The sequence below is a fragment of the Hydra vulgaris genome, chromosome 12, assembly GCF_038396675.1.
Source record: "Hydra vulgaris chromosome 12, alternate assembly HydraT2T_AEP".
NCBI classification, from domain to species: domain Eukaryota; kingdom Metazoa; phylum Cnidaria; class Hydrozoa; order Anthoathecata; family Hydridae; genus Hydra; species Hydra vulgaris.
Window position 1 is genome coordinate 16,792,455 of NC_088931.1, and position 26,429 is coordinate 16,818,883.

Sequence of the window (26,429 nt, forward strand, 5' to 3'; positions counted from 1 at the left end):
TGTCACTCAAACTTTATTCAATTTTGCATTACCTATCGTGGACACCATCTATGAAATAATATTGTTCTGCGGAATTTTGATCTACCAACTTCCATTTAACTTTTCAAGCTCAATCTGAAAAATGTACTTTTTCACTTGATAATATCCTCAGATACTATCATTTTAAAAATTGTTATTCAACTCGAATTTTAATACTTTTTTTATTTTTATTTTTACTTTATTTTATTGTATGTCATATTTTATATTAATTTTGCTTTATGTTATATGTTATATTTATTTTTGCCTTTATTTTGCTTGTATTTTGTTATTAATATAAGGTCACTTTACCTTATATAGGCCGACTGCTAATTTTTGTTTTTGTTACACAAAATTCACACTTCTTTAAAAAAATAAATTTTTTTTAAAGAAGTGTGAAATTTGTGTAACATTCACACTTCTTTAAAAAATATATATTTTGTCTTTGTGACAAAACTTTTATAATGATTAATATTTTTACGTATTTACCAATGATATTGCTGCCAAAAACTGATAAAAGAACTAATTAGTCATGTAATATTATTGATAGATAATTGATTTTGTTGTAAGCGTGCAACTGTCAAATCTCACGAAATTTTACAGCGTTTAAATTTTTTGCTGAATTTCTTTGTGAAAGAATTTTTGATGTTTGTTTTAATTTCTGAAACAATTATTTTTTACATCTTCAGTTTCTGATGTTTTGTTCTTACCAGTATTATGCAACATTGTTAGGTTGAGATTTTATTTTCTGCGAGTGTCGGTTTTTAAGATCTGTTGACATTTAATGTCTTGGTACATTTTTTTTTAAGATTAACTCTTTTAATTTAATGATTGCTTTGTTTGATTCCATTTCATGTAATTGTGAAAATTTCATTAGAAGCATTCCGCCAACTTTTGCTTGATTATTGGCCCATGGGGTGACTAAAAATTCCCTAAAACTGAAGTAAGCTTTTAAAAAAAAAAGTTTCAAAAAAATCTTAAAAGCTTAGTATTTAGAAACAACATCATAAAAACACATGTAAAATGATATTATAGCATGGTTTTACTTAACTCATAATTAAAGTTTTTCTGCAACAAAAAAACTAGAACTTAGTTTTATTTAAGCACGTTTTGTTGTTGTTGTACTTACTATTATACGAAATAAAACAGTCATATTTGTTTATTTAACATCTGACTTCAGGATATGTTAAAATAATTTAAACAATAGTCAACGGGCGAGGGGTTAAAACATTTAATCTAACGCATGTCAATGTTACCCACATGTCAAAGTACCCCGCGTTACCATACTGAGCATAGTTTTTTGGACATTGCTTTAAACATTTTTGCGAAGCAGAAACATTAAATCTTATTTGCCAAAATTAATGATCAAAAAAATTATAATCCATGAGATTTCTTTTCAAGGTTCCAACATGATCTTTTATAACTCCTCTTTTTTATATCGCAAAGTTCATTTGGAGACGCATTATAATTTTATTCTCCCCTAGCAGACTATCAAGTCGTCATTTTTTTATTGATTATTTAATTATTTTTATTAATGTATTTTAAATTGTAAAGAATTCAATTAAATATGAAAAAATGGCAAAAAAAAGTTCCAAGAAAAATAAAAATAAATTCATATGAAAGATCCACAAAAAACGAAAATTTGACAACCTCCCATAGTCATTTTTAGAAAAACCATACGACAAATATTTTGTATTTCATAAATTTATATTAGTTCTACCTTTCATTATTACAACTGAAATGTCTGTATTTATGGGGATATAGAAATTATATATTATAGTAAGTTTGTGACCTCTAACGAATAATCATATGAATTTAGTTAAAACACATCCTATAGACGAATCAAAACGAACTTACGTTGATTTTGATTTTAGCAGCAAACGTTTGTTTGATTGCGTTTAAATCATTGAGCTAACTAGATTTTAAAATTAATCTTATAAAAGAACAAAGCAACAAAAGTTCTTTAACTTACATTCTATTTCACTGAAATTAGCGAGCATTCTAATACAATTTGACAACATTCTCTGGTTTGCAAACCAGTTGTCAAACTGAGTGGAAGTGAAGAGTGTCTTAAGAAGGTCATCAAAGAGTACGGTAGTAGTAAACTACACCTTAAAAACGCTAGCAAGAGAGTGGAACAAAACAAATATGACATTTGATAAATGTCGTATTTTTCTTGCCCTGACAAATAAGATGCTTCTACTTACGATCATAAAACTGTTGACAAAAAACAGCATAAAATAAATATCTAAATATTATTCTACAAAACAAAATTCTTGAATTGAAAAATATCTTTTTAACATTAATTTACAACAATCTTATATTAGATTCGTAAACAAAGCAATCTATTAGAAAATACATTGAATTCAAAGGCTATTGTTGTGAAGCAAACAAGTTTTTTTAAGGTGAGACGAAAAATACCTGAATCTATAAAAAAATATTAAATGTTATTTATCATTCCACATCTTTCCTTTCAAATTTTTTCATAGAATGAATTTTCTTATTTTGAATACGACTTTCGTTTTCCTTTACCTTATAACTATTTACACGATCTTGAGTTTCTTCCGAAGGGCCTTCTGGAACAAACGAAGCCTTAATAATCTTCTTTTTTATTTTATTGATAGCATCTTCTAGATTATAATGCTGGGAGCGATCAACGTCTGAAGATACTACTATTTCTCCGTTTTTATTAACATTGTTCTATTTGTATAAAAAACAAGAAACATTTTTAAACCATTATTTATTTTTTTTACAATTTTACCCTATAAATTTAACCAAATATAACAAGTTACCTGAATTGTAATCTAGACCAGTGGTCACTAATATGGGGTCCGCAAAGCCAACTTTGTGTTCCTCAAAAAAACATTATAACGTTTTGTACAAAAATGGAATCCCATGAAATGAATACTTTATTTAATTATTAATCTTTTTTTTTACAAAGTTTACCAAATATCTACCAGGTGTATACCTATCTACGTAATGGAGTTGCACCAACACCAAACATCTACCTACGAAGTAACTAATAAGGCGCAGTGAAAGATAAAAATCACTAGTTTTGTAAGAGTTCCGTACAAAATTTAGTTCTTCCTCTAGAAAAGAAGGCGACCACTGATCTAGACAAATTGGGTCAAGAGTTGGATATATATATATATTTATATATATAAATATATATATATATATTTATATATATAAATATATATATATATATTTATATATATAAATATATATATATATTTATATATATAAATATATAAATATATATATATTTATATATATAAATATATATATGTATATATATATATAAATATATATATATATATATATATATATATATATATATATACATATATTATATATATATATATATATATATATATATATATATATATATATATATATATATATATATATATATATATATATATATATTAGGGTGGAGTGATTTTGGAATCAGAACTATATATATATACATATATATATATATATATAAATAAATATATATAAATATATATATATATTTATATATATATATATATTTATATATATATATATACATATATATATTTATATATATAAATATATATATATATATGTAGAGTTCCACGCGGTTATTAAAACAAATCTTGATTTAAAAAATAAAAATAATGAATTTTTTTTTCCATTACTATAAGTATATAGTCTTAAATGTTAAAAAAAAATAATTAAAGAAAAAAAAAAAAAAATTTTTATTTTTTATTTTTATTTACTTATTTACAACAAGCTATTTATAGATTTTAAAATAAACGGAAAAAGTATAATTTCATTTAAGAAAAAGTGTTTAACTTTCATTATTTTTTTAAAATCTTGTAGCGATTCAAAATTTTTCCAATTAGTTTTAAATTGGTCGGCTGCAAAGCTGGTTTAATATGTTAAAGCACTAACATTTAATTTTTAGTTATTTCACGCGATATAAGCAAAATAGTTTCTTACACAATCATGATGCGTAGCTGACCGCTGGGAAGGAAAAGTTGTCTTTTTTCATCAATTAAAATTTTTTTTTTAAATCCTTGTCGATTATTTACGTCAACTAATTAGCCATATTAAGGTTTTGCAATAATTAAAAAAAATTGGCATCAAATAGTTAAAAAAAACCCACTCAACTTCCTGTTGCGTAGCTGACTGCCAAAACTAAACATTTAAATGTCGCAAATTTTGTCAATTTTTTTAAATGCAACAAATAGTTTTGCCCAAACTATTTTGAACTTCAAAACATTTATAGTCAATTAGAAATTATTTAAAACTCCAAAAGACTTTATAGTCAATATAAAGATATGGAATCACTGCAGGAACCAGTTGCTTGCGCATCCAATGAAAATAAAAAAGGTGAGCATTGTGTTTTTATAGTTTTTAAGTAATTTTTACATTTATTTGAATGTTTACTTTTTTTATTACAGCTATAAAGATAAAAAATAGAAAAGCAATGAATCAAAAGAATTACATGAGTAGAAATCATGAAGAAAAGAAATTCAAAGCTAAAGAAAATGCTAGACTTCGAAGACAAAGATGGAAAAAAGATTTTCGAAAAATTGCAGCTGAAAGATTAAAAAGTTTAGAAAGAATGAGAAAATTTCGACTGCGGCAAAAAGACGCATCTTTATCTCTCGAATCAAATCACTCATCATTTGCAAATGTGCAAGTTAAAGGAAAGTATATAAAAAAATTGAATCGCTCTCTTCCCAAAAGTCTTGTTCAGAAAAAGGAACTGTTGTGTTGTTTACTCAATGAAACTCAACCATTAACTTACTCAATTCCTAAATCAACAAACAGTCTCCGAGAAAAAGACTTAGTGGTTATACAAAATTTTTATTGCGACGATGAAATAAGTCGAATATCCCCAAGAACAGCAGATTATACTTCTGTAGTGATAGGAGAAAAAAAGGTGCGTGTTCAAATTCGACACATGTTATATACGCTAAAAGAAGCTTTCGAAGAGTTTAAGCTAAACAATGCAGATATTAAATTAAGCCTGTCAAAATTTTGTCAGTTGAGACCAATTTACGTTCGATGTGTATCATCAATTCCTCATAACGTGTGCGTTTGCATGTTACATGAAAATATGCGTTATGCTCTTGAATCACTTTCGCGGGGTTCAGATATATTCACTACAATTAAAACGGGAAACTCTATGATTCTAAACTTTATTTGTGAAAAACCAACAAAACAATGCTTCAATGCCGTTTGCAAAGAATGTACTGTTTGTAATATGTTTGATAAATTATTACTTTAGTTCGAACAATTTGAGTTAGATGTTTCATGGAATCAGTGGCAGAAACCTCAAGCAAAATCGTATATCAAAATAGAAAAGGTTAAAAAAGAAGGAACAATTGCAGTTTTATTATCACATATTAAAGAAATGCGTGCAAAGTTTATTATTCATTGTAATGTCAAGAGCAGTCAATCGTCCGTATTTAAATTTAATATAAAATCAGCGATTCAAAAAGACTCAAATAAGGCTGTTATTCAAGTTGACTGGGCAGAAAATTATACTTGTATTTACCAAAACGAAACGCAAGCAGCTCATTTCGGTCAAAATCACATTTCTATATTTACATGTGCAGTTTGGCATCGTCAAATTAAATCTTTTGCGCTAGTTTGTGATTCAAGCGATCATACAAAATTATCTGTTGTTCCAAACATAAATAAAATTATCGAGCTTCTATCAGACGATATTACAGAAGTTCATATTTTCAGTGACAACGCAACATCACAATTTAAAAATAAATATATTTTGGCATCAATGAAAATTTTAGAAAAAAAGCATACAATTAAAATGCACTGGCATTTTTTTTGCTGCAATGCATGGAAAAGGAGTTGTGGATGGAATTGGAGCCACTGTAAAACGTGTTGCCAGAAAAAATGTTTTAACTGAAAAATATATAATTTCTAGTGCTAGCGATTTGGCAGCCGCAACAAACAATTTAAAAATTACCGTTATATTACTGACTGATAAAGAAAAGCTAGAGATAAACAACTCTCTTGGTTTGAGCACCTTTTTTAAGAAAACAAAAAAAATTAAAGAATTGCATAAATGCCATTACTTTCAGGTTTTAGACGGTAACGTTGTAGGTGAGCAGCTTTCGCCAAATATTGCATAATATCAAAGCGATAGAAGCGTCTAGACATTTAGCAGTGATCAAGTAATTTAAAAATCACCTTAAAAAGCTGTAAAAATTTCTTAATAAAAGCCATAAATAAATATTAGATTTGTTTTGCGTAGCTGATTGTTGCGTAGCTGACTGCATGATTTCTTAAAACGTTTTTTTTTTTACCTGTTATTGTTATTCTATTGAAAGTCTTACTTATTTTTTTCAATACTTTTCAAGTTTTCTTGGGGTGACTTTTTTTGCGCAACTAAGCTCGGAAGGTTTATTCAGTTTATCCCTAATACATTTCGATCAACAATAACAGCTTACACGTTTAAAGAACTTCTAGTTGTTGCTTTTTAAATTATTTTAGTTGTTCAATTATTGTCCAAATACTTGATGCTTTTAAAGCTCTGAAGATCAAAGTTCCAAAGTAAATGCAAGTAAAATGAATGTATTTATATACATCTTTGAGTTAAAAACGTTTATATAATAAGGTTGTGAACAGATAAAAATATCAAGAGTACATTTAAAAGGAAATTGTATTACCTACCCCCTAGCCCCATTATTTAAAAAAGTGAGAGTACTGAAGCTTCTAAAGCCCCCTCCCCCTTTTCCACCCCGGGGTCCAGGTTTCTTTTAATGTAAAATTATCTTAATAAACTTTATAAATAAATTTTATTGTTTCTAAATACAAGCTATAAATATAGTTTTAGATTTGTTTTGGGTTTTAATTTGAATTATAATAAAAATTCGCATGTTGCGTGGCTGATTGTTGCGTAGCTGACCGCATAGTTTTTTGAAAACTTTTTATTTGACGTGTAATTAATATTATATTAAAAATTTTTTATAAATATAACTTCAATGAAATAATCGTTTTTGAAGAAAAAAACGTTTTTATAAAAAAATAAATTATAGATTCGGAGAAAAAATAATTCAAACTTTAAATTAAAAAAACAAGCTTTTTTGCGCGTTGCGTAGCTGACCGCTGTCTTTTATTTCTATTTTACTCAAATTGTCTTCTTATCCTTTTTTTTTTGTGAATAATAATAAAAAAGGATAATTTGAGTGTAAACGTAAAAAAAAATTAAAAATTATAATATAATGAGTCAGTTAAATTTTTAAAAACATGTTGCACTCGTTGCGTAGCTGACCATAGAACTCTACATATATATATATAAATATATATATATATATAAATATATATTTATATATATATATTTATATATATATACATATATATATATAAATATATATATTTATATATATATATATATATATATTTTTATATATATATACATATATATACATATATATATTTATATATATATACATACATATATATATATATATATATATATATATATATATATATATATATATATATATATATATATATATATATATATATATATATATATATATATATATATATATATATATATATATATAAGGATGGAGTGATTTTGGAATCAGAACTATAGTAACCCCGGAGTAAATAGATTATTAAAAAATAATAATAAAATGTATAACATGTACTTGCTAATAATGCCTGGAAAATGGCTGGTTTACAAAAATCTACATTTGTTAAGACTTAATCTATTTTCGAGGAAAATCGCCATTTTTTGTTTTTTTTTTTTCAAAGTGGGGATGCGCATTGCGCGTTTTTTGTTGTTTTTAGATAATTTTTAAATTATAATTTATAAATAGCAAAGCAATTTATAGTAAAAATGCCTAAGAGCAAATCCAGGAAAACTCGTTTGGAAAATAGTCTAAAATACGGAGGTCTCCCATCAGAAATGCCTTCAGCTGATCTTCCAACATTTCGTCAAGTAATTCAGTTTTTTTATTTCACTGAAAACAATAACCAAAGTATTTCAAAACAGAATCTACTAGAAGAGGTTGAGAATTCTCTTAGTACTTTGTGGTATAAAGTAAACCCACGTCTTCCTCTTCTTCAGAAAAATTCAATCTTAAGAAAATTAAGAAACCTTTTTGAAAGAGTAAAATCTTTAAACCGAGGACGTTGTAAATCTAAAAGTAAGGAGTATCAAGATTTGGTTTTAGATAAACTTTTTGATATTTCATCATGTACTTGTGAATTAGCAACTGTTTTATGTAATGACAGAGATGTTAAGTGTAGCATCATCAATTGTCAAGTAGACCACATCTTGGAATATTTGTTGTTTTAATCTGCAATTATTGTACTAAAATTTTTTTATTATACTTTTATTTTCAAAAATATACTGATTATTTTCAAAAATTATATTTAAGGTCCCTTCTGAAGACAGGGCATATATTCGTGACCAGAGAAACAATATTGGTCCTAAAGGTATTTATCAGCTAGGAAAGGCTAATTTAAAATCTGGTACATTTATTCCGGAAAGGTTATGTTAAAATGCCTTAAGCCCACAACTCATTGATTGATTCTGGTCACATATCTGAAGTTTCAGCATCTGATCCAGATGTTTTGGTAACATATATATGTATAATTGTATGTATATATATATATATATATATATATATATATATATATATATATATATATATATAAATAACATAATTTATATATATATATATATATATATATATATATATATATATATATATATATATATAAATTATGTTATAATAACCTACAAATGAGTACTCAATGTTCTTAAAGAACAGAGCAATAATAAATTAGTAAAAACACTTATCTAATTTTTTTCTTACATAACTTGTGTCTCCATCAAGAAGTTCATCAGGAAGGTCCCTGACTATAATAATAGAATATAAGAAAAAAATTAGATGCATTTTTTCTAATTTATATATATATATATATATATATATATATATATATATATATATATATATATATATATATATATATATATATATATATATATATATATATATATATATATATATATATATATATATATATATATATATATATATATATATATATTGCAAACAGCACACTGGGGCAACGCTAAAACAGCTTTGTTTCAACGTTTTTTACATTTTAGCCCTACAAAGTGTGCTGTTTGAGATATAAGGTTGTTTTTTTTAATATTTTTAATACTAAGTATTTTTACAGGTAAATGATTCTAAGGAAGAATATAATCCATTAAAAAGTTCTCAATATAATTTAATTAAACTTGATAGATTTGCAATGGAGGCTGTCAGGTATATAAAATTTTTATACATATTAAGTTTAGATAAGAATTTCTTATATATACTATATTAAAAGTGTGAAAAAAAATCATAAGTTTCGCCATTGTTCATCCCCAGTAGGAGAGGAGAGGGTGAATATAGAATGTTAAAGGATCACATATAGATAATATACTTTGCTTTTTCAGTTTTGTTTATTTATTTCATAGTTTCTTATTTGTAGGTATGATGTCTCATCTTGTGCTGCAGCTGCAATAGCAAATGCTCTACTTCTAGATTATGGAATCATTAAACATGGAGATTTGAATCAAGTTGTAGATCGAAGCAAAATTGAGAGGTAAATACTATTTCATTATATAAGTTAGACAAATATAAATATATTTCTTTATTTATTAGTTGATATAAATGCTTGTTTACAAAACATTTAATATGATATTTTGCTAAATACAATACTTTGAGTTGTTTTATAGAGAAAAGAAGAAAATAATGTCAAGATATGGTGATTAACATGATAATAATTTAAGTAACTTGGTGTGTTAAATGTTCTTCAGTTTAAGGATGTCGTTTAAAATGGAGAAACTTGCTTGTCGAAAGTTACTGAAAAAGAACATCATTTAACTTTTACTAATGAAAATAGTTTTAAAAATGGTTCATATCTCTCTCATAAAAATCTTCCATCAAATGGTGCAACTGGTTTACTTCAAAGTGAAATTGTATATAATGTTCTGAAAGAGTATGATAGTTTAAATTCAGTACAAGCCCTTTATATTGATAATACAAATGTCAATACAGGTTTTAAAACTGGAATTGTTGCACATTTAAAAAAGAAATTAGAAAGAAAAATACACCTTATTGGATGTACTTTGCATCGCAATGAACTTCCATTTCGAAAAGTATTCAAAATAATTGATAGCAATTCGAAGTGTCCAAATAAATTTTCAGGACCTATTGGAAAGCAAGTTTCTATAGATTTCCATCTTAACCCACAAGTGAAGTTTACCAAAATTGATACTCCAGTGGAGATACTAAATATTCCGATTGAAGTAATTAATGATTTAAGTCACGATCAAAGACTATTATTTGAATATTGTCTTGGAATTTCTAAAGGGTTTGTCAATCCCATAATTTTTAGAAGAAAAATTGGTCCACTAAACAACGCAAGATGGTTGACTTTAGCAATTAGAATTATGGCTTTGTATACTCGTACTGAAGCACCATATCTAGAGCATGTAAGGCTTGCAAATTTTATTGTACAAGTGTATGCATACATTTGGTTTCTTATCAAACGTTCTTCTAAATTTATGGATTCTCCAAGTATATTCTTTAAAATGACAGAAAAGATAAGAAAGCAAGACGAGGAAATACAGAACATTTGTTTAAAAATCTAAAAAAAAATTCATATTGTCTATTGCCTGAGAACTTTTTATATTGTATGCTTGGAGATGAAGATTCTAACATAAGGGAACAGGTGTTACTAGTCATTAAAAAACTCCGGACAAGTAAAGATAAAGAATGCCGTGTTACAAATATTGCTAATGTTGACATAAACTTTCAAGCAACGTCTTGGACACAATTAATTGACTGTAAGAAAAGCAGTGAACCGGCATCAACAATATGGTTGAAGGATGACCAAATCGATGCACTAATTGCAACTAAAGAAGTTCCGAACTTACCTGAATTTCCTTCTCATGCGCAGAGCATAGAACGCGCTATCAAATTAGTTACAGAGGCTAGTCACCAAGTATATGGCAGGGAAGCTTGTCATAAATATATTTTGACCAAACTAAAATCCAGGGAAATTCGACCATATTTTGAAATTAAAAACGACTTTGTGGTTTTTTAATAAATATTTTTGTTATGCATTTGATGTTAATAAAACATCTTTACATGAATGTACTTGCTTTTACTTTTTTGATTGCGAGGAATATAAAAGTGTGTTTAGGATTTAGGACCAATGCAGTAGTAGGGTAGTGGTAAAGTGCTCGACCCACATTTGCAAGATATTTATTTTAGAAATATTTTGCATATGCTCATCCCTTTGGCAATTTAAATCTTATATTCATGAATTTAAGTGTTTATAATGTTAGGAACAATAAAAAAAAACAACTTAAAAACATGTTTGGATTTTGGTGATGGTATCCATGACTATTTTATTACCACTAATTGTACTTTAAAAAACTAAAAATAACTTACATAAGTAAACTTTGTATATACAGTTTAGTTATATAAGTAATTTTAAGTTTGCTGTTTAAAACTTGATTGTATTTTATATTAATAGATGTGCGTTAAAATGAGGTATAAAAACTAGCTAAAAATAAATTAAATGTTTAAATGCATATATTGCTTATATGCCATTATATTATATAAAATTTTTATAATTTATTACCAATATATTTGACCATTTCATTATAAATAAATTTATTTTAAAAAACAAACTTTTGACTGGTTTTTATATTTATTAGTCGTTTTCATAAATTGCTGAAAAATGTGAAAATTAAGAAAAATTGCGTTTTTTCGCATTTTTTTAAAGTCCATTAAGCTTGCCATTTTTTATTTTAAACAACTGAAACTTTTCATGAGCTCATATTTTAGCCTGCTGAACTTACTCCAGGGTTACTTAAGTCAAATTTCCAAAGAAGTATGAAAATTACTCGACCCTAACATATATATTTATATAAGTATATACATATATAAATATGTATATATATATATATATATATATATATATATATATATACATACACACACATTCACAAACATATATACACACATACATACATTTATATACATACATACATATGTACATATATATACACATACTCATACATAAATATACATGTACATACACAGATACCCACAAACACACACATAGATACAACAAATATATACAATAAGACGCTTTTACTGGTGGTGTTAGAAATGCTTTTTTTTTAAAATTAGTTTAAATTACAAGGAAAGAAGTTCTTTTCGGTTTTTCTAAATTTAATCCAGGTTACAATAACCATTTCCTTTTATATCTACTAGTGTCTACTATAAATTTACAAGTGTCAGTATTAGGTGTTTAACTTCTGTGGAAATTTATTAGTGATGGCTTCATCGATTCTATCCATAAAAAGATTGGCACATGGAAGCACCATTCTTGTGATCATCGAAGTTCCTTATATCTGGTGGTAATAGGTTGCAACTAATTCAAAAGTGCTGTTCTCAAGGATGATCTGAATAATTCTGCTGTGGGAAGTTAGAGGGATGCATAGGAGATAAACAAGCCTGAGAGAGAAAAAAAGATCAATTTAATCATTATAGAAATAATTTTTTCATGATGGTGACAGGTTTGGGTTTGGCTTTTTCTACTTAAAGAAAGATTTTTCCAAATTCTATCTAAGAGATAATACATTTTTGTGGACTTTGATCGTTCCTAAAACACTTAATCCTTTTTTCACATAATTCAAATAACATCACACTGAAGAAGCTATGGAGGCTAGTAAAACTAGCCTTGAACCAAATTAGTTTTCTATATAGAATTTTATATAGAAATCTCACCCGTTAATACCTAGTTATATTTTGTTTTGCTTGTTTATAGATGGCTATTTTTTTTAAGTATTTGTGTATAGTAGTACAAATTTTATGCTGCCACTTATCTTTCTTGTATGCCACTTGTAACTTAGCGTTTCTACAATATATAATAGGAGCAATAGTTTGTATGGACAAGGTAAATAGTTTGTATGGACAAGGTGTAAGTAAGTCGAGAGTATTTATCTTAGTTGCACAACAAAAATGATCACAATAATTGTTTACATCAGTGAAAATATATAGTACAATAAAGATAAAATTATATATTCTAAACTCTACTTCTGTTAAGTTTTTAGTACATCCAAGAAAAATCTCTGCTTTACTTGGTGGCTTGTTCTCCTTAATAATATATAAACCTTATAATAAATTTAAGTTTATTCACATTTTTGGGTTGAGTTATTATGAAAAATCATAAAGTAAGTTGGTCTATGGGTATTTTGATTGTTCTTTCTTTTAATTTTATTGAACTATGGAATTTAAATTCCGTATACTTTTTGAAGTATGGGATTCCCAGGAAAGTATTTCTAGTCAACCAGATTGTTAAGATTTTTTAACACCTGGGACAATATACGTTGATTGCTCCCACCTACCCTCTTCTAGGAGAGGGGACAATATAAGCTTATTTATAAGATATTCTGAGTAAATCTGATTATCCAGCAATTTGGGTAAGTTTTAACCATAAGAGAAGAGAAGAAAAATAATTTCCCAATAGTTTAAGTGTAAGTATTAGTATTACTGTTCATAAAAAACAGATTCTAGAAGAGATTTACAGTTTATTATTTTGATTTTTAATAGTTTGGTGGTTTGTGTTTATATTTTAAAGTGCACTAAACATTCCATCTATATTTTATAAGCTCATTAAGCTTATTAAAATGGGTTATAAAATAGATATAAAAATGTCACATATATGAAGCGTTATTTATTTTCTGTGGATTTTCTACTTTATAATTTTATACAAATACTTTTATAAAGTTTTTATTCTTAAACTTTTATACAAATAAGTTTTTTTAAATAATTATTTCGTTTTTATGTTTAAAGGACCATGGTCCTTGATTGTTGCAGTTTTCCATCTAGCTGACAATCGATGATGCCTTGATCTTTAATTAAAGAAAATGTAACAGTTTGCAAAAAAGCAAACTTTACATTTTTTAGCCTCTTTTGTTGCAATCTTTGCATTAAGACACAACCTGTTAAATCTGAAGTTCTTTTGTATTTGTTTTCTCCTCCGGACTTTTGCTTCTGTCTTTGAATTTGGGCTTCTAGTAATAAAAGCTACTTTCCCCACTTAAATTATAAATTTTGGTTTCACCATTGCAAAATTACTTTTATCTATAGTATATACAAGGTCACACTTTTGTGCTACCAATGAACTTTTTTTTAAATTTTTTTCCTGCATTATAAAAATGATAATATTTAAAATAAACCTAACTCTATACATGACTGAGGCCATTTTAGGTAATAGCTCTACATTTACATTTTAACACCTTGTCTACATAAGAACAGGCATCAATAGAAGAACCAGCCAAAATATGACAACAAAATTCTATACAAGAACAAATAAGAAAATATAGTTAGAGGATGAAATCAAAAACAAGAAAACATTGAGCACAATAAAAATAAACAACCTTAACATATGCTAACTTTGCTATGGCTTGTATATATGGTTGCTATGGTTATATATGGTACATATGGTTTCCATAAGAGTTTAACAGTGAAAAAAGTAAAAGACTCAGTGATGGCATTCATTAATTTAGAAGTATAGAAAACATTGTAACAATTAATAGAATATAAACAACTGAGTTTTGTTTTTTTAACCAACCATTGTAAGCCTCGTGCTGTCACAAAAATGAGATCACACTTATGATTTTCTAAGATCTAAAAGTTATGACTTTTTGTTATGACAGAAGTATATGATTGTGATATCAGCAAATAGAGCAATTTCATAAATTAACTTTATTCAGGAAGATTAAGATAGATAAGGAACAAGGCATGACAAAGTATGGGGCTTTGCATGAAGTAACTGAACCCCAGAAGTAACTGGAAACAATAAATAGTGTCGTCCATTATAGACAAAACTTTTCTAGATATATCATACAAAGAGATTGGAGATGACCAATACAATACAATACAAAGAGACTTATGGAGATAACCAGCTTAACACCCCCATTTACAATAAAACCTTACTATTAGAATGAATAGCGAGTCAGCAGTAGAACAAAAGGATTGAAATCTTTATTGATTGTCAGAGATTATTTTGTTAGACTTAAGATGGTATATTAGAAGTTTGTAAATTCAAATAGTAACTCAAATTCAAAATCTCAAAGACCTTGCTAATAATACCAAGAGGACTGATTAATTACTAATAATAGAAAGATTACTGATTAAGCAATATTTAGAAAAGTCAGAGTAATCTACAAGTTCTTTAAAGATTGGAACAGTTAGTTGATTCAAACCGGTTTTTACGACAAATAGGTGAATTGATACATAAGCATATACCCTCATGGAAGTCTCTACAAATAAAAAGATAGCATTCAACACTGATAACTAAAAATGAATTTAAATTTAGTTTTACAAGGTGCCAATAGATGTCTGGTAAATTTTGCAAAATTTAATGAATTAAAATCTTTGAAAACCATGAACATTTGTAAAAAACTGAAATAACTCAGTATTATAGTCATGTTCTTAATTACAAAACTCGTAGACACTTTAAGTAATAAATTGTATAGTTGCTTAAGTCCTACTAACTATCTCAAAGTTGTAACAAAGGCCTTCTCATGTAGCCTTAAAATGCAATAACAGGGAAACCCTCCATGCACAATATGGGTCTTCGAATACTTTAATTTTTTACAGCTGTTAATAGAAATAACCATTTTGAAGGCTACCACAGAGTTCATAAACCTTACTACCAGGAGTCTCGGAGCAACTAATTTAAGGTTCAGAGTTGTAAACTCATTAGAAAATAGCAGTAGAGTTGCCACTACTAAGGGGACACAAGCAAAAACTAACATAAGTAGAGTCAAGAAGATCTTCAGTTTATGAAGCTTTTTTCTTCCTAAACAGAAATTAATGTACCGCAAGTTCAAGTCTATGCTAGCCTACTAGATAAGCAAGTGGTGCAAGGCTTGTCAACAGAAATCTTGTTAGGAAGCTTTCTGGAAGTTAGCATTTTAATCTTAATGTCTTCCTAAGAAGAGCATTTTTATCAAAACACTAACTGTAGCCTTTACTTAATTGAGAGCCAATGGCAGGGGTGTTTTAGGCCAGAGATAACTTCTAGTAACTTTTGCTTAGAAAAATGAGTTATAAAAGATTGCGGGACATGTAAACAGTAGAACTGAAAAGGTACTGGATTATATATTACTAGTAGCAGGGTGATATGATGATCCTGATCCTCACACAGTGGTAATTAATTTTTTAAACATCTTTTAGTTAATTAGTCTTGGGATCTGCCTTTTTCTGTCCATTAGCATCGATATAAGGCAAAAATGTGCAATAGGTACATTACTATTATGTTCTATTACACTATTTTATGAACATATATATATATATATATATATATATATATATATATATATATATATATATATATATATATATATATATATATATATATATATATAAATTAGTAAAAACATTTATCTAATTTTGGAAAAAAAAAAAAAAATTAGATAAGTGTTTTTACTAATTTATTATTGCTCTGTTCTTTTAGAACATTGAGCACTCTGTTTGTAGAATACACTAACATAATTTATATATATATATATATATATATATATATATATATATATATATATATATATATATATATATATATATATATATATATATATAAATATATATATATATATATATAAATATATATATATATATATATATATATATATATATATATATATATATAAATATATATATATATATATATATATATAAATATATATATATATATATATATATATATATATATATATATATATATATATATATATATATATATATATATATATATATATATATATATATATATATATATATATATATTATATATATATATATATATATATATATATATATATAGATCTATAGTTTATAATTATTGAAAAAAATATGCCTAAAGGTAAACCAATAAGTGTTGAAAAAAGGACAGCAATACTCACTTTGCTTCAAGAAGGCTATACAGTTAGAAAAATAGCTGAAAAATTAAATCTGAGTAAATCAACAGTTAGCTATACGATTTGTCGATATCGAAAATCTGGAAGTTTGGAAGACAGAAATCGTCCGGGTCCTTCTCGCATAACAACAAAAACTGATGACCGACGTATAAAAAATCATCACTAAGCGTAATCGAATGTTAACTGCTCCACAAATAACAGCTATTTTTAACTGTGATCGAGAAAAAAAAGTTTCTTTCAGTACAATCAAACGAAGATTGCAAAAAGCTAATTTGCATGGTCGTGTTGCTATCCGAAAACCATATCTACGAAAAGTTAATCGACAGAAGAGATTCCGTTGGGAACAGCTCCACAAAAATTGGACGATGGATGAATGGAAACAATTACTCTGGACCGATGAGTCAAAATTTGAAGTTTTCGGAAATAAGCAAAGAGTTTACGTTAGAAGATCTGCTGAAGAAAAAATGCTAACTCAATGTCTGGTTTCAACAGTAAAACATGGTGAAGGCTCTGTGATAGTTTGGGGTTGTTTCTCTGGAGTGGGGTTGTTTCTCTGGAGTGTTGTTGTTCTCTGAGTGGGGTTGTTTCTTTGGAGTTTCTTGGGGGTTGTTTCTCTGGAGTGGGATATTTGCATAAAATCGATGGTATAATGAGAGCAGAACATTATAGAGATATCCTGGAAACAAGTGCAATCCCTTCGGGACTTCGATTAATCGGAGATAATTTTATTCTGATGCATGATAATGACCCTAAACATACTGCATTATTATGTAGAAATTATTTAGAATCAAAAAAGCTGAAAATGTATTACGTGTAATGACCTGGCCTCCCCAAAGCCCAGACCTCAACCCCATTGAGTTACTATGGGATGAACTGGATAGAAAAATTAGAACTGTATGTCCAACATCAAAATCTCATTTATGGAACATTATAGAACAGGAATGGAATAATATTCAAAAAGAAACAATTAGAAAATTAATTGAAAGAATGCCGAGAATAGTTAAAGCAGTTATTAAATCAAAGGGTGGTTTTTTTGACGAAAAAAAAATTTAATTATTATAATGGTTTTTGTACATTTTTATTACATAAAACTGACTAATAATATATTTTATATTGAAAATGTATAAAAAATATAATTTTTATTTATATAAATTAAAAATTCTTTAACGTAATTATATATTAATTTTGCTTTTTCGAAAAAATCTCCACTGTCCTAACTTCCGTGAGCGGCAGTGTATATATATATATATATATATATATATATATATATATATATATATATATATATATATATATATATATATATATATATATAATATATATATATATATATATATATATATATATACACACATTTACTTTTTTTAAAAATAAACCAAAGTTCTAACATAATATCAAAAGAAAATCATTATACTAAGAATTTTAAGGATAAACTTGTAACTCATTTTTCAAAAATCATATTCTTTTAATTATGGGACGAGGTATACATGGAACAGATACCTTTCGAGGGCAAGTACAGGCGTTTTGAGATCAAGAATTTAACAACTCTGAAATATCTTGAAGATTTGGTTTTTATTGTAAAAAAGTTATCAATGCTATTAATTTATTTAAAATTACTGATTCATTAAGCAACAAAAAACGCAAGCCTTGTGAGCGAAAAACAGCCCCTATAGAAAACGCAGCCATTCTCTGTATCACTGAGCTAAATGCTTTTGCTGACGCACCAAAAATTGAACATCAAATTGTTCAAAATTTACAAGTCAATCTGTCAGTCAGCACTGTCAGAAGTCGTTTACGCAAAAATAAGCTGTTTGAAGAGTTGCCCAAAAAAAACCATTGGTCTCGAAACGCAATCTCGTCAGTTGTTCAAAGTTTGCAAAAAAGTATGTACACAAGAAGTTACTTTTTTTGAAAAATTTGCTTTAGACTGACGAGTCTGAGTTCAATTGCTTTGGATCTGATGGAAAAAAATATGTCTGTTGTACCCAAAATGAAGAACTCAGCCATTGGTATACTCTAAAGACTGTAAAACACAGTGTGGCAAGGTGATTGTTTGATGCAGTTTTTCATGGTGTGGCGTGGGCTTGTTGCATAGAATTCAAGGGACAATGGATCAAAACATGTACAAAGAAATACTAGAAAACGTCATTTTGCCATATGCTAAGAAAATTTTTTCTTTGGTTTGGAAATTCCTACAAGACAAGGCACACAACCAAAAGTGTTAAAATGTGGTTTAACGCCAACAAGATTGATGTTTTGGAGTGACCTGCACAGTCACCAGACCTTAGTCCGATAGAAAATTTGTGGAAAGAAGTTGACAGAAACATAAATCGATCAACTGCAACAAATTTAGACCAATTTTGGATTGAAATAAAGATTGCTTGGCACTCCATTACACCTGAACAATGCCAAAAATTAATCTTGTCAATGAGCTGTTGTTGTGAACCAGTTATTGACTCAAAAGGGTTTTATTAACCACTAAATACTAATTTACCTCAAATAAGTTTTTCTTAACTATTTGTACAAAGAACTTCTATGATTTTTATAGTAAAGGGACAAAATGATAATTCTTTAACAGGGTGTGTTATTTAAATTACTCCCTTATTCTGTATCTCTAAATCATTTATATGATCAAACTTTTTTTTTATCTAAGTTAATTTATTTTTTTACTCAGTAATGTTATTTTCTAAAACTAATGTTTTATTAGGTTAAGAAATTTAGATATTAAAAACTCAGATCTCTAGAAAATATATGATTTCATAAAAAACCTCAATCTGTGCTATTTATTTTGTTGCCACTGTATATATATATGTAGATAATTTTTTTAAATAAGGCTGTAATTAACTGTGTTTTAGGAAGGGTTTCACTCATTCAATCCTATAATTCTAGGATAACTCTTCCTTGAAAGTTTAATCTATTCTTCCTTGACAAATAAAAAAACTCAAAAGCAGCAATTGTTAAAATGCGTGTCGAGCCTTTGGAAAAAGTTTCTTAATCTTTCTAAAGCAGGTATTACATTAGACTTAACCTACAGAAACTGCTACTTTATTTCTAGTGACACATAAATATATATATAAATATATATAAATATAAATATATATATATATATAAATATATATATAAATATAAATATATATATAAATATAAATATAAATATATATATATATATATATATATATATATATATATATATATATATGTATATATATATATATATATATATATATATATATATATATATATATATATATATATATATATGATTTCAGTGTAGACATCGTGTATAAGAGTGTATATTAATAAGAAAACATCAAACAATACGAATTCTCTTAATACAAATAATAATTTATTTTGAGAAATTTTCACTGGGTTATGGATACCAGCATCATCAGCTCGTAAAATATTACAAAATTAAAAAAAATTTTTTTATCCATAACCCAGTGAAAATTTCTCAAAATAAATTATTATTTGTATTAAGAGAATTCGTATTGTTTGATGTTTTCTTATTAATATATATATATATGTATATATATATATATATATATATATATATATATATATATATATATATATATATATATATATATATATATATATATATATATATGTATATATGTATAGATATATATACATATATACATATACATATATATATATATATATATATATTATATATATATATATATATATATATATATATATATATATATATATATATATATATATATATATATATATAGATCTATAGTTTGTTATCTTTGGGAAGAGCGGAAGGAAAAAAGTGATTCTTACGCCAACACATACGTCACTTTTAATTACTTTTGACTTTCGTCCAACATTTTCGTGTTGGACGAAAGTCAAAACCATTAATATAATTACAAATTAATTGTTATATAAAAAAACTACAAAAACGCAAATTTAATTGACCAGAATGTTTTTAAAAACATTCTGAATGTTTTTAACAATATAAACAATGTTTTTATTTTTATTTTTTTTAATAAAATGTTTTTATTTTTGATTTTTTTAATAAAATGTTTTTATTTTTATTTTTTTTACTGTAAATCATGCGCGGAGTGTTGCTACATCGACTATCTTATAGCCTGACTTGCAAGGGAGTGCTGCTACATCGACTGACAAATAGCCTGACTCGCAAGGGAGTGCTGCTACATCGACTGACAAATAGCCTGACTCGCAAGGGAGTTCTGCTACATCGACTGAGGGTTTGGTTGGGGCAGGCAGTCTATCATTAATAAAAAAAAAACAATTCCGGTCTTGCATTTTAATTTTTACTTTTTGTCAACAAAACATGGAAAAAACTTTCGGACAACATCTAAGGGTTCTATATATATATATATATATATATATATATATATATATATATATATATATATATATATATATATATATATATATATATATACATATATAAATTAAGAAAAAACAATAAATTAGAATATCACATCAATGAATATAAACAATACAGACCAACCTATTCAAGTCTTAAAATTAAAAAAAATTATACTAACCTGCGCAATCAATTTTGTTCGTAGATCTTCAGATAACCATGTAGCATCAGAAATTTTAAAGCGAAGTTCCACTTTCGAATTAGCTTAAATATTAAACTTTAATATTTAAATATTAGCTTAAATATTAAGCATCTTTTCATAACCAATATAAACAAAAACAACAACAACAACAAAAAAATTGCCAAATAAAGAATAATAGTAATGAGTATATTACAGTTTAAGGATAGCGATTATAAATATGTTTTTAATTTTGTGTGTATAAATTTTATTGCACTTTTGTGAGATAAGAAATATGGGGAAGTGGTTGGAATGTGATGTGGTGTTTAAATATTTTTGTATTTATTATTGAAGAGAATTTGTTTGTGATTAACTGATCAATGGCTGTTGCACTTTCTCTAGTCATTCTTGTGGGTTTAATAATTATTGGAATGCAGAGATAAAAAGTAAATACTTATTATTATATTATTTTTCCTGAATTTTCTTATTTTTATTTTATTCTTATTAATTATATTTGTTATATGATTTTCAAATTGTTTTATTTAGCCAGAAGGTAGTCTGTATAAAAACATAAGTGAAGAAATTTTTTTGCGGTTTTATTTTTTATTTCAAATAATAAAATATCGCAAAGAACCTGTGTTATTGGACAAACATTCGAGCAAAAAAACATTATTGCATGAGGTGCCATTTGTGAATATTAATGCATTTGTTCGTAAACCGTTATTAATGACAGTTATGGACAAACGCAGGAAAAAAACCCGCAGAACTTAAAGACTAGCAAAATGGAAATTCAACAAGCAAAAAAGAAATTCAATTCAAACTCTTTAATTTAACCATTCTCGAGCACAGAAATGTTGTTTAAAAAAAATTAAAATGCAAAAAATTATCTGCAGCTACAGGTAAAATTAAAAAAAATATATCTGCAGCTGCATTACATGAAAATCCTGGGCATCCAAGAAAAGAACTATCCAGACCTTCTTAATGTAATTTGAGAACCTGCTTATCTCAAAAAAGCTGTAATCCTTGGCATCAATCTTATTTAATGCAATGTTCAAAAACTTTAGATGATCTGACACTAATGCTAAATGAAAAAGGTTACAATATTGAAAAAACTGCTGTATACAAACATCTGATACTATGTTGTAGGAATACAAATAAAAACAAAATAAATTTACAAATGGTTTTGTTGAAACTTGTCAAAAAAAAATTCAATGCTTGGAAGGAAAAGCAAGATGTCCAGTTTAATTTGACTGACATCAGGCTTGTTATAGAACTATTCACAGTTATCGGTCCACATAACACAAAGTTTTTTTTGCCGGACAATAAAACTATAGTCAAGGCTACATTTTATTGTGGTTTCAACTCCCTCTAAACTCTATAACACTAAAACACAAATCTTGACAAAAAAGTCCGCTGCGCAGAGAAACAAGAAAGATGTGCAGAGAAATGCATTACTGCCAGGGTTGTGGTAGCGATTGAACTCAAAACTTCTTGTTTATGAAGCAAGCTCTCTACCATTACACCACTACTGCATCAATTGGTAATCACAAAAATTTTTGTTTACATATTGGTACAAGTGGAAAGATAACTCATAGAAGTTATACTAATACCAGAAAGCCACTCTGCAGGTTCCAGAGCAGAAGTTGCAAACCAAATGTGGTCACAGCACATGATAAGTGCACGTCAAGTGCAAGATATTCCTAAAGATATAACCATGTTTTAAAAACACCACACTGCAATGCAGGACAGGAATGACGTGCGATTGAACACTATTGTTGACCATGCAAATGAATTTTTTTGTTGATAACTTGACCACGACTGTTCAGATGTTTTGATGATTTAAACACTTCAGAAATGCACTGAATAAAAAAGCGCTAAGCTAAACTTAAAACTTAAACAAACAAAAAAAATTCTATACGAAAAAGAAAATATATAAGCATTAAAATAAAACTTAAAAAAACTCAAGCTCAAAGCAAAAATTACTATTTGTTATGTTTTTAATTGCTTATCTTATTAAAACTTATCTTTTAACACATTTTATTAAAGTTATGCAAAATATTTTTACTAATTACTTCTATGATTATCTAATAAATGAACAACTTTTATTTAAAATATTGTAAAAATATATATATATATTTTTAAATTGCAAAACACTTTTTCCAAAAAGAAAAATATTGTTTAAAAAAATAACAAAGTCTTTTTTAAAGTAGTATTTTATAGTTATTTCATGCTCTGATCAAGTTTAAAAAAAAACTTTTAAACAATAAAAATTCTTTTTAAATAATAAAACAATAAAAATTCTTTTTAAAAATAGAAACAAAAAAAATAAATAAATAAATAGACAAAACAATTAAATCATTACATTGCAATGGGAAAATTTAATTAAATTTTATTATAATAAGTGTTAAAAAAAAATTAGGTTTCAAAAAAATTCTATACGAAAAAGAAAATATATAAGCATTAAAATAAAACTTAAAAAAACTCAAGCTCAAAGCAAAAATTACTATTTGTTATGTTTTTAATTGCTTATCTTATTAAAACTTATCTTTTAACACATTTTATTAAAGTTATGCAAAATATTTTTACTAATTACTTCTATGATTATCTAATAAATGAACAACTTTTATTTAAAATATTGTAAAAATATATATATATATTTTTAAATTGCAAAACACTTTTTCCAAAAAGAAAAATATTGTTTAAAAAAATAACAAAGTCTTTTTTAAAGTAGTATTTTATAGTTATTTCATGCTCTGATCAAGTTTAAAAAAAAACTTTTAAACAATAAAAATTCTTTTTAAATAATAAAACAATAAAAATTCTTTTTAAAAATAGAAACAAAAAAAATAAATAAATAAATAGACAAAACAATTAAATCATTACATTGCAATGGGAAAATTTAATTAAATTTTATTATAATAAGTGTTAAAAAAAAATTAGGTTTCAAAAACAAAGAAAACAAAACTAACAAAATAACACTTCCCAAGTTTTTTTTTGTTTTTTTTACTCACCCCCTCTCTTTTGGTCTACTATGTTATTGGTGAAATATACGTAAACAATTATTAACAATTTTGCTTCCCTTTTTTTTGAAACTTAGCTTTTCCACAACACCTTATATAATAAAACTTGGAAACAGCCATGACCAAGTTGTCTAAATTAAAATACTCATGCGCAGACTTACAAGACGAAAAATTGGACGAGTTTCCTGGGAAGGCTTGCATATCCTCATGTTGTTGAGCAAACTGAACTTTGAATTAATGCAAAGCCTCCAAAGGATCCAATACTAGCAGGTTGTCATTTTTGCCATTTGTCTGATCTTTTTCTTCAAGATATTTACCAAGATGTTACTATTTAAATAAATCACAAACAACCGTACCCATTTGATCACCAGTCCACCAGTCTCCGCTGCGAATTCAGAAAAAAGTGAATTTCAAACTCATGAATTTTTAAATGTTTTAAGTACCAAATATTTTAGCCAAGAAATTGTCGCATCTGTTGTAGATAACATACAAATAATACAATAAGTGTTACTGCAATTTGAAGCAATTGAAGAAGTATCAAAAAACTCTATTCACAGACATTAGCAGAAATTCAAATAAACATATCTGTTCAACCACTTGTGTGGACCGGAAACTGCTGTTTGAAGTGTTAGGTTTTTTTTAAGTTTTACCTTTGGAACATCATAGTAATTCTCCATGATCTTGATCAACCATTCTCCATGATCTCTGATCTTGGTCAACCAGTTTATTAAGACAAATATATGAATTAAATTAAAAAAATGTATTTTCTAATAGTAGTCATTACGCTAAATATGATTTAAATTTTTTTAAATCATATTTAGCAAAAAAAATTTGATGCACATCAATAAGTTTGTAGTAAACATTACATTGTTTATAGTTATAGAAAATTAAATGTAAATTTAACAATTATTATTTATAAAAATACATACTTTTATTTACATGTTGTCCTCCAGGTCCAGAGCTTTTCACCATTCGGATTGTGAATTTATCTTTAAAAATTACAAATTTATTAGAAAAACAGTTAGATAATACAATTAAATAAATTTAAAGAAAACTAAACTTTTTTTATATATTATATATAATATTATGATAAAAAATAAATTAAAAAATAGAGAATGAAATTACAGACATAATTGTAACTTCTATATCTATATATAAATATAAAAAATACATTTTTTAAAACTAACCTTTAGTGACATTTTTAAGAATTTCTTTTATTTCAAACTTACTTGAGCAGAAACGAACAAACTATATCAGATAAACATTAATTTAATTAATGTTTATAAAAAATATTTTATGCAACAATTAAATTAAGAAAATAATTTATGCAACAACCGATGATTGTAATATTGCAAAAACTACAATAATAAGAATAATAATTAAAAAAAAAAAAAATAGTTTAAAAAAAACTATGCATACATACATATTAATTATTTAAATAAAAATTGTGACTGCACAAAATTAAATATATAATAATACAACAATTTATATACAAATAAATATACTATGTTAGATTTTACTTGACATACGGATTTTTTGAATATCAATCAAAATTGCAAAAAAAAAAAAGTACACCTGAAAAGCATACTTTAAAATTGATATTCTTCAGCATTTCATTTCTTTATCATTTAAAGTACCTTTTCTTTGTTTTTGTGGCTTGTTTTTCTTTGTTATATATTGTTCTATTTTAAACTCTAAAAACTATCAGCAATAAGGAATTACGTATTAAATTTACAAAAGTAAATAAAAATAAAAATATTCTTTGAAACTATATAACTATATTAAAGAATGATAAACAAAAATAAAATATACAAAAAAAGATAAACACACACATACACACAAAAAAAACAAAAT

At 26.1% G+C, this 26,429-nt stretch overlaps 1 protein-coding gene across 3 annotated transcripts; it reads right to left on the bottom strand.

Annotated features, from left to right (window-relative positions):
* Nucleotides 1–2,257: 2,257 nt before the first annotated feature.
* On the bottom strand, nt 2,258–26,278 carry LOC101234294 (large ribosomal subunit protein mL62). 3 transcript variants are annotated; one of them, XM_065812375.1, is made up of 5 exons: nt 26,164–26,278; nt 25,763–25,823; nt 25,505–25,564; nt 21,559–21,641; nt 2,258–2,715 (listed from the first exon to the last, which is right to left on the bottom strand). In XM_065812375.1, exons 1-5 carry the CDS (start codon nt 26,185–26,187, stop codon nt 2,470–2,472), a joined length of 474 nt encoding a protein of 157 aa, XP_065668447.1. In that variant the 5' UTR covers nt 26,188–26,278; the 3' UTR covers nt 2,258–2,469. The 3 variants fall into 3 exon arrangements, with proteins under 3 accessions (XP_065668447.1, XP_065668446.1, XP_065668448.1); XM_065812374.1 differs by having other exon boundaries at nt 26,149–26,278; XM_065812376.1 differs by lacking the exon at nt 2,258–2,715 and adding an exon at nt 12,360–12,560 and having other exon boundaries at nt 26,149–26,278.
* Between the last annotated feature and the right edge of the window lie 151 nt (nt 26,279–26,429).

Excerpts from the sequence above, each read along its gene's own strand:
- LOC101234294 (XM_065812374.1), bottom strand. The coding sequence starts at position 26,187 with ATGCTGAAGAATATCAATTTTAAAGTATGCTTTTCAGGT. Across the intron at positions 21,642-25,504 it reads AGGACAACATGTAAATAAAA|CTAATTCGAAAGTGGAACTT; the intron begins GTATGTATTTTT and ends TTAATATTTAAG. Across the intron at positions 2,716-21,558 it reads GAACAAAATTGATTGCGCAG|AACAATGTTAATAAAAACGG; the intron begins GTTAGTATAATT and ends TTATACAAATAG.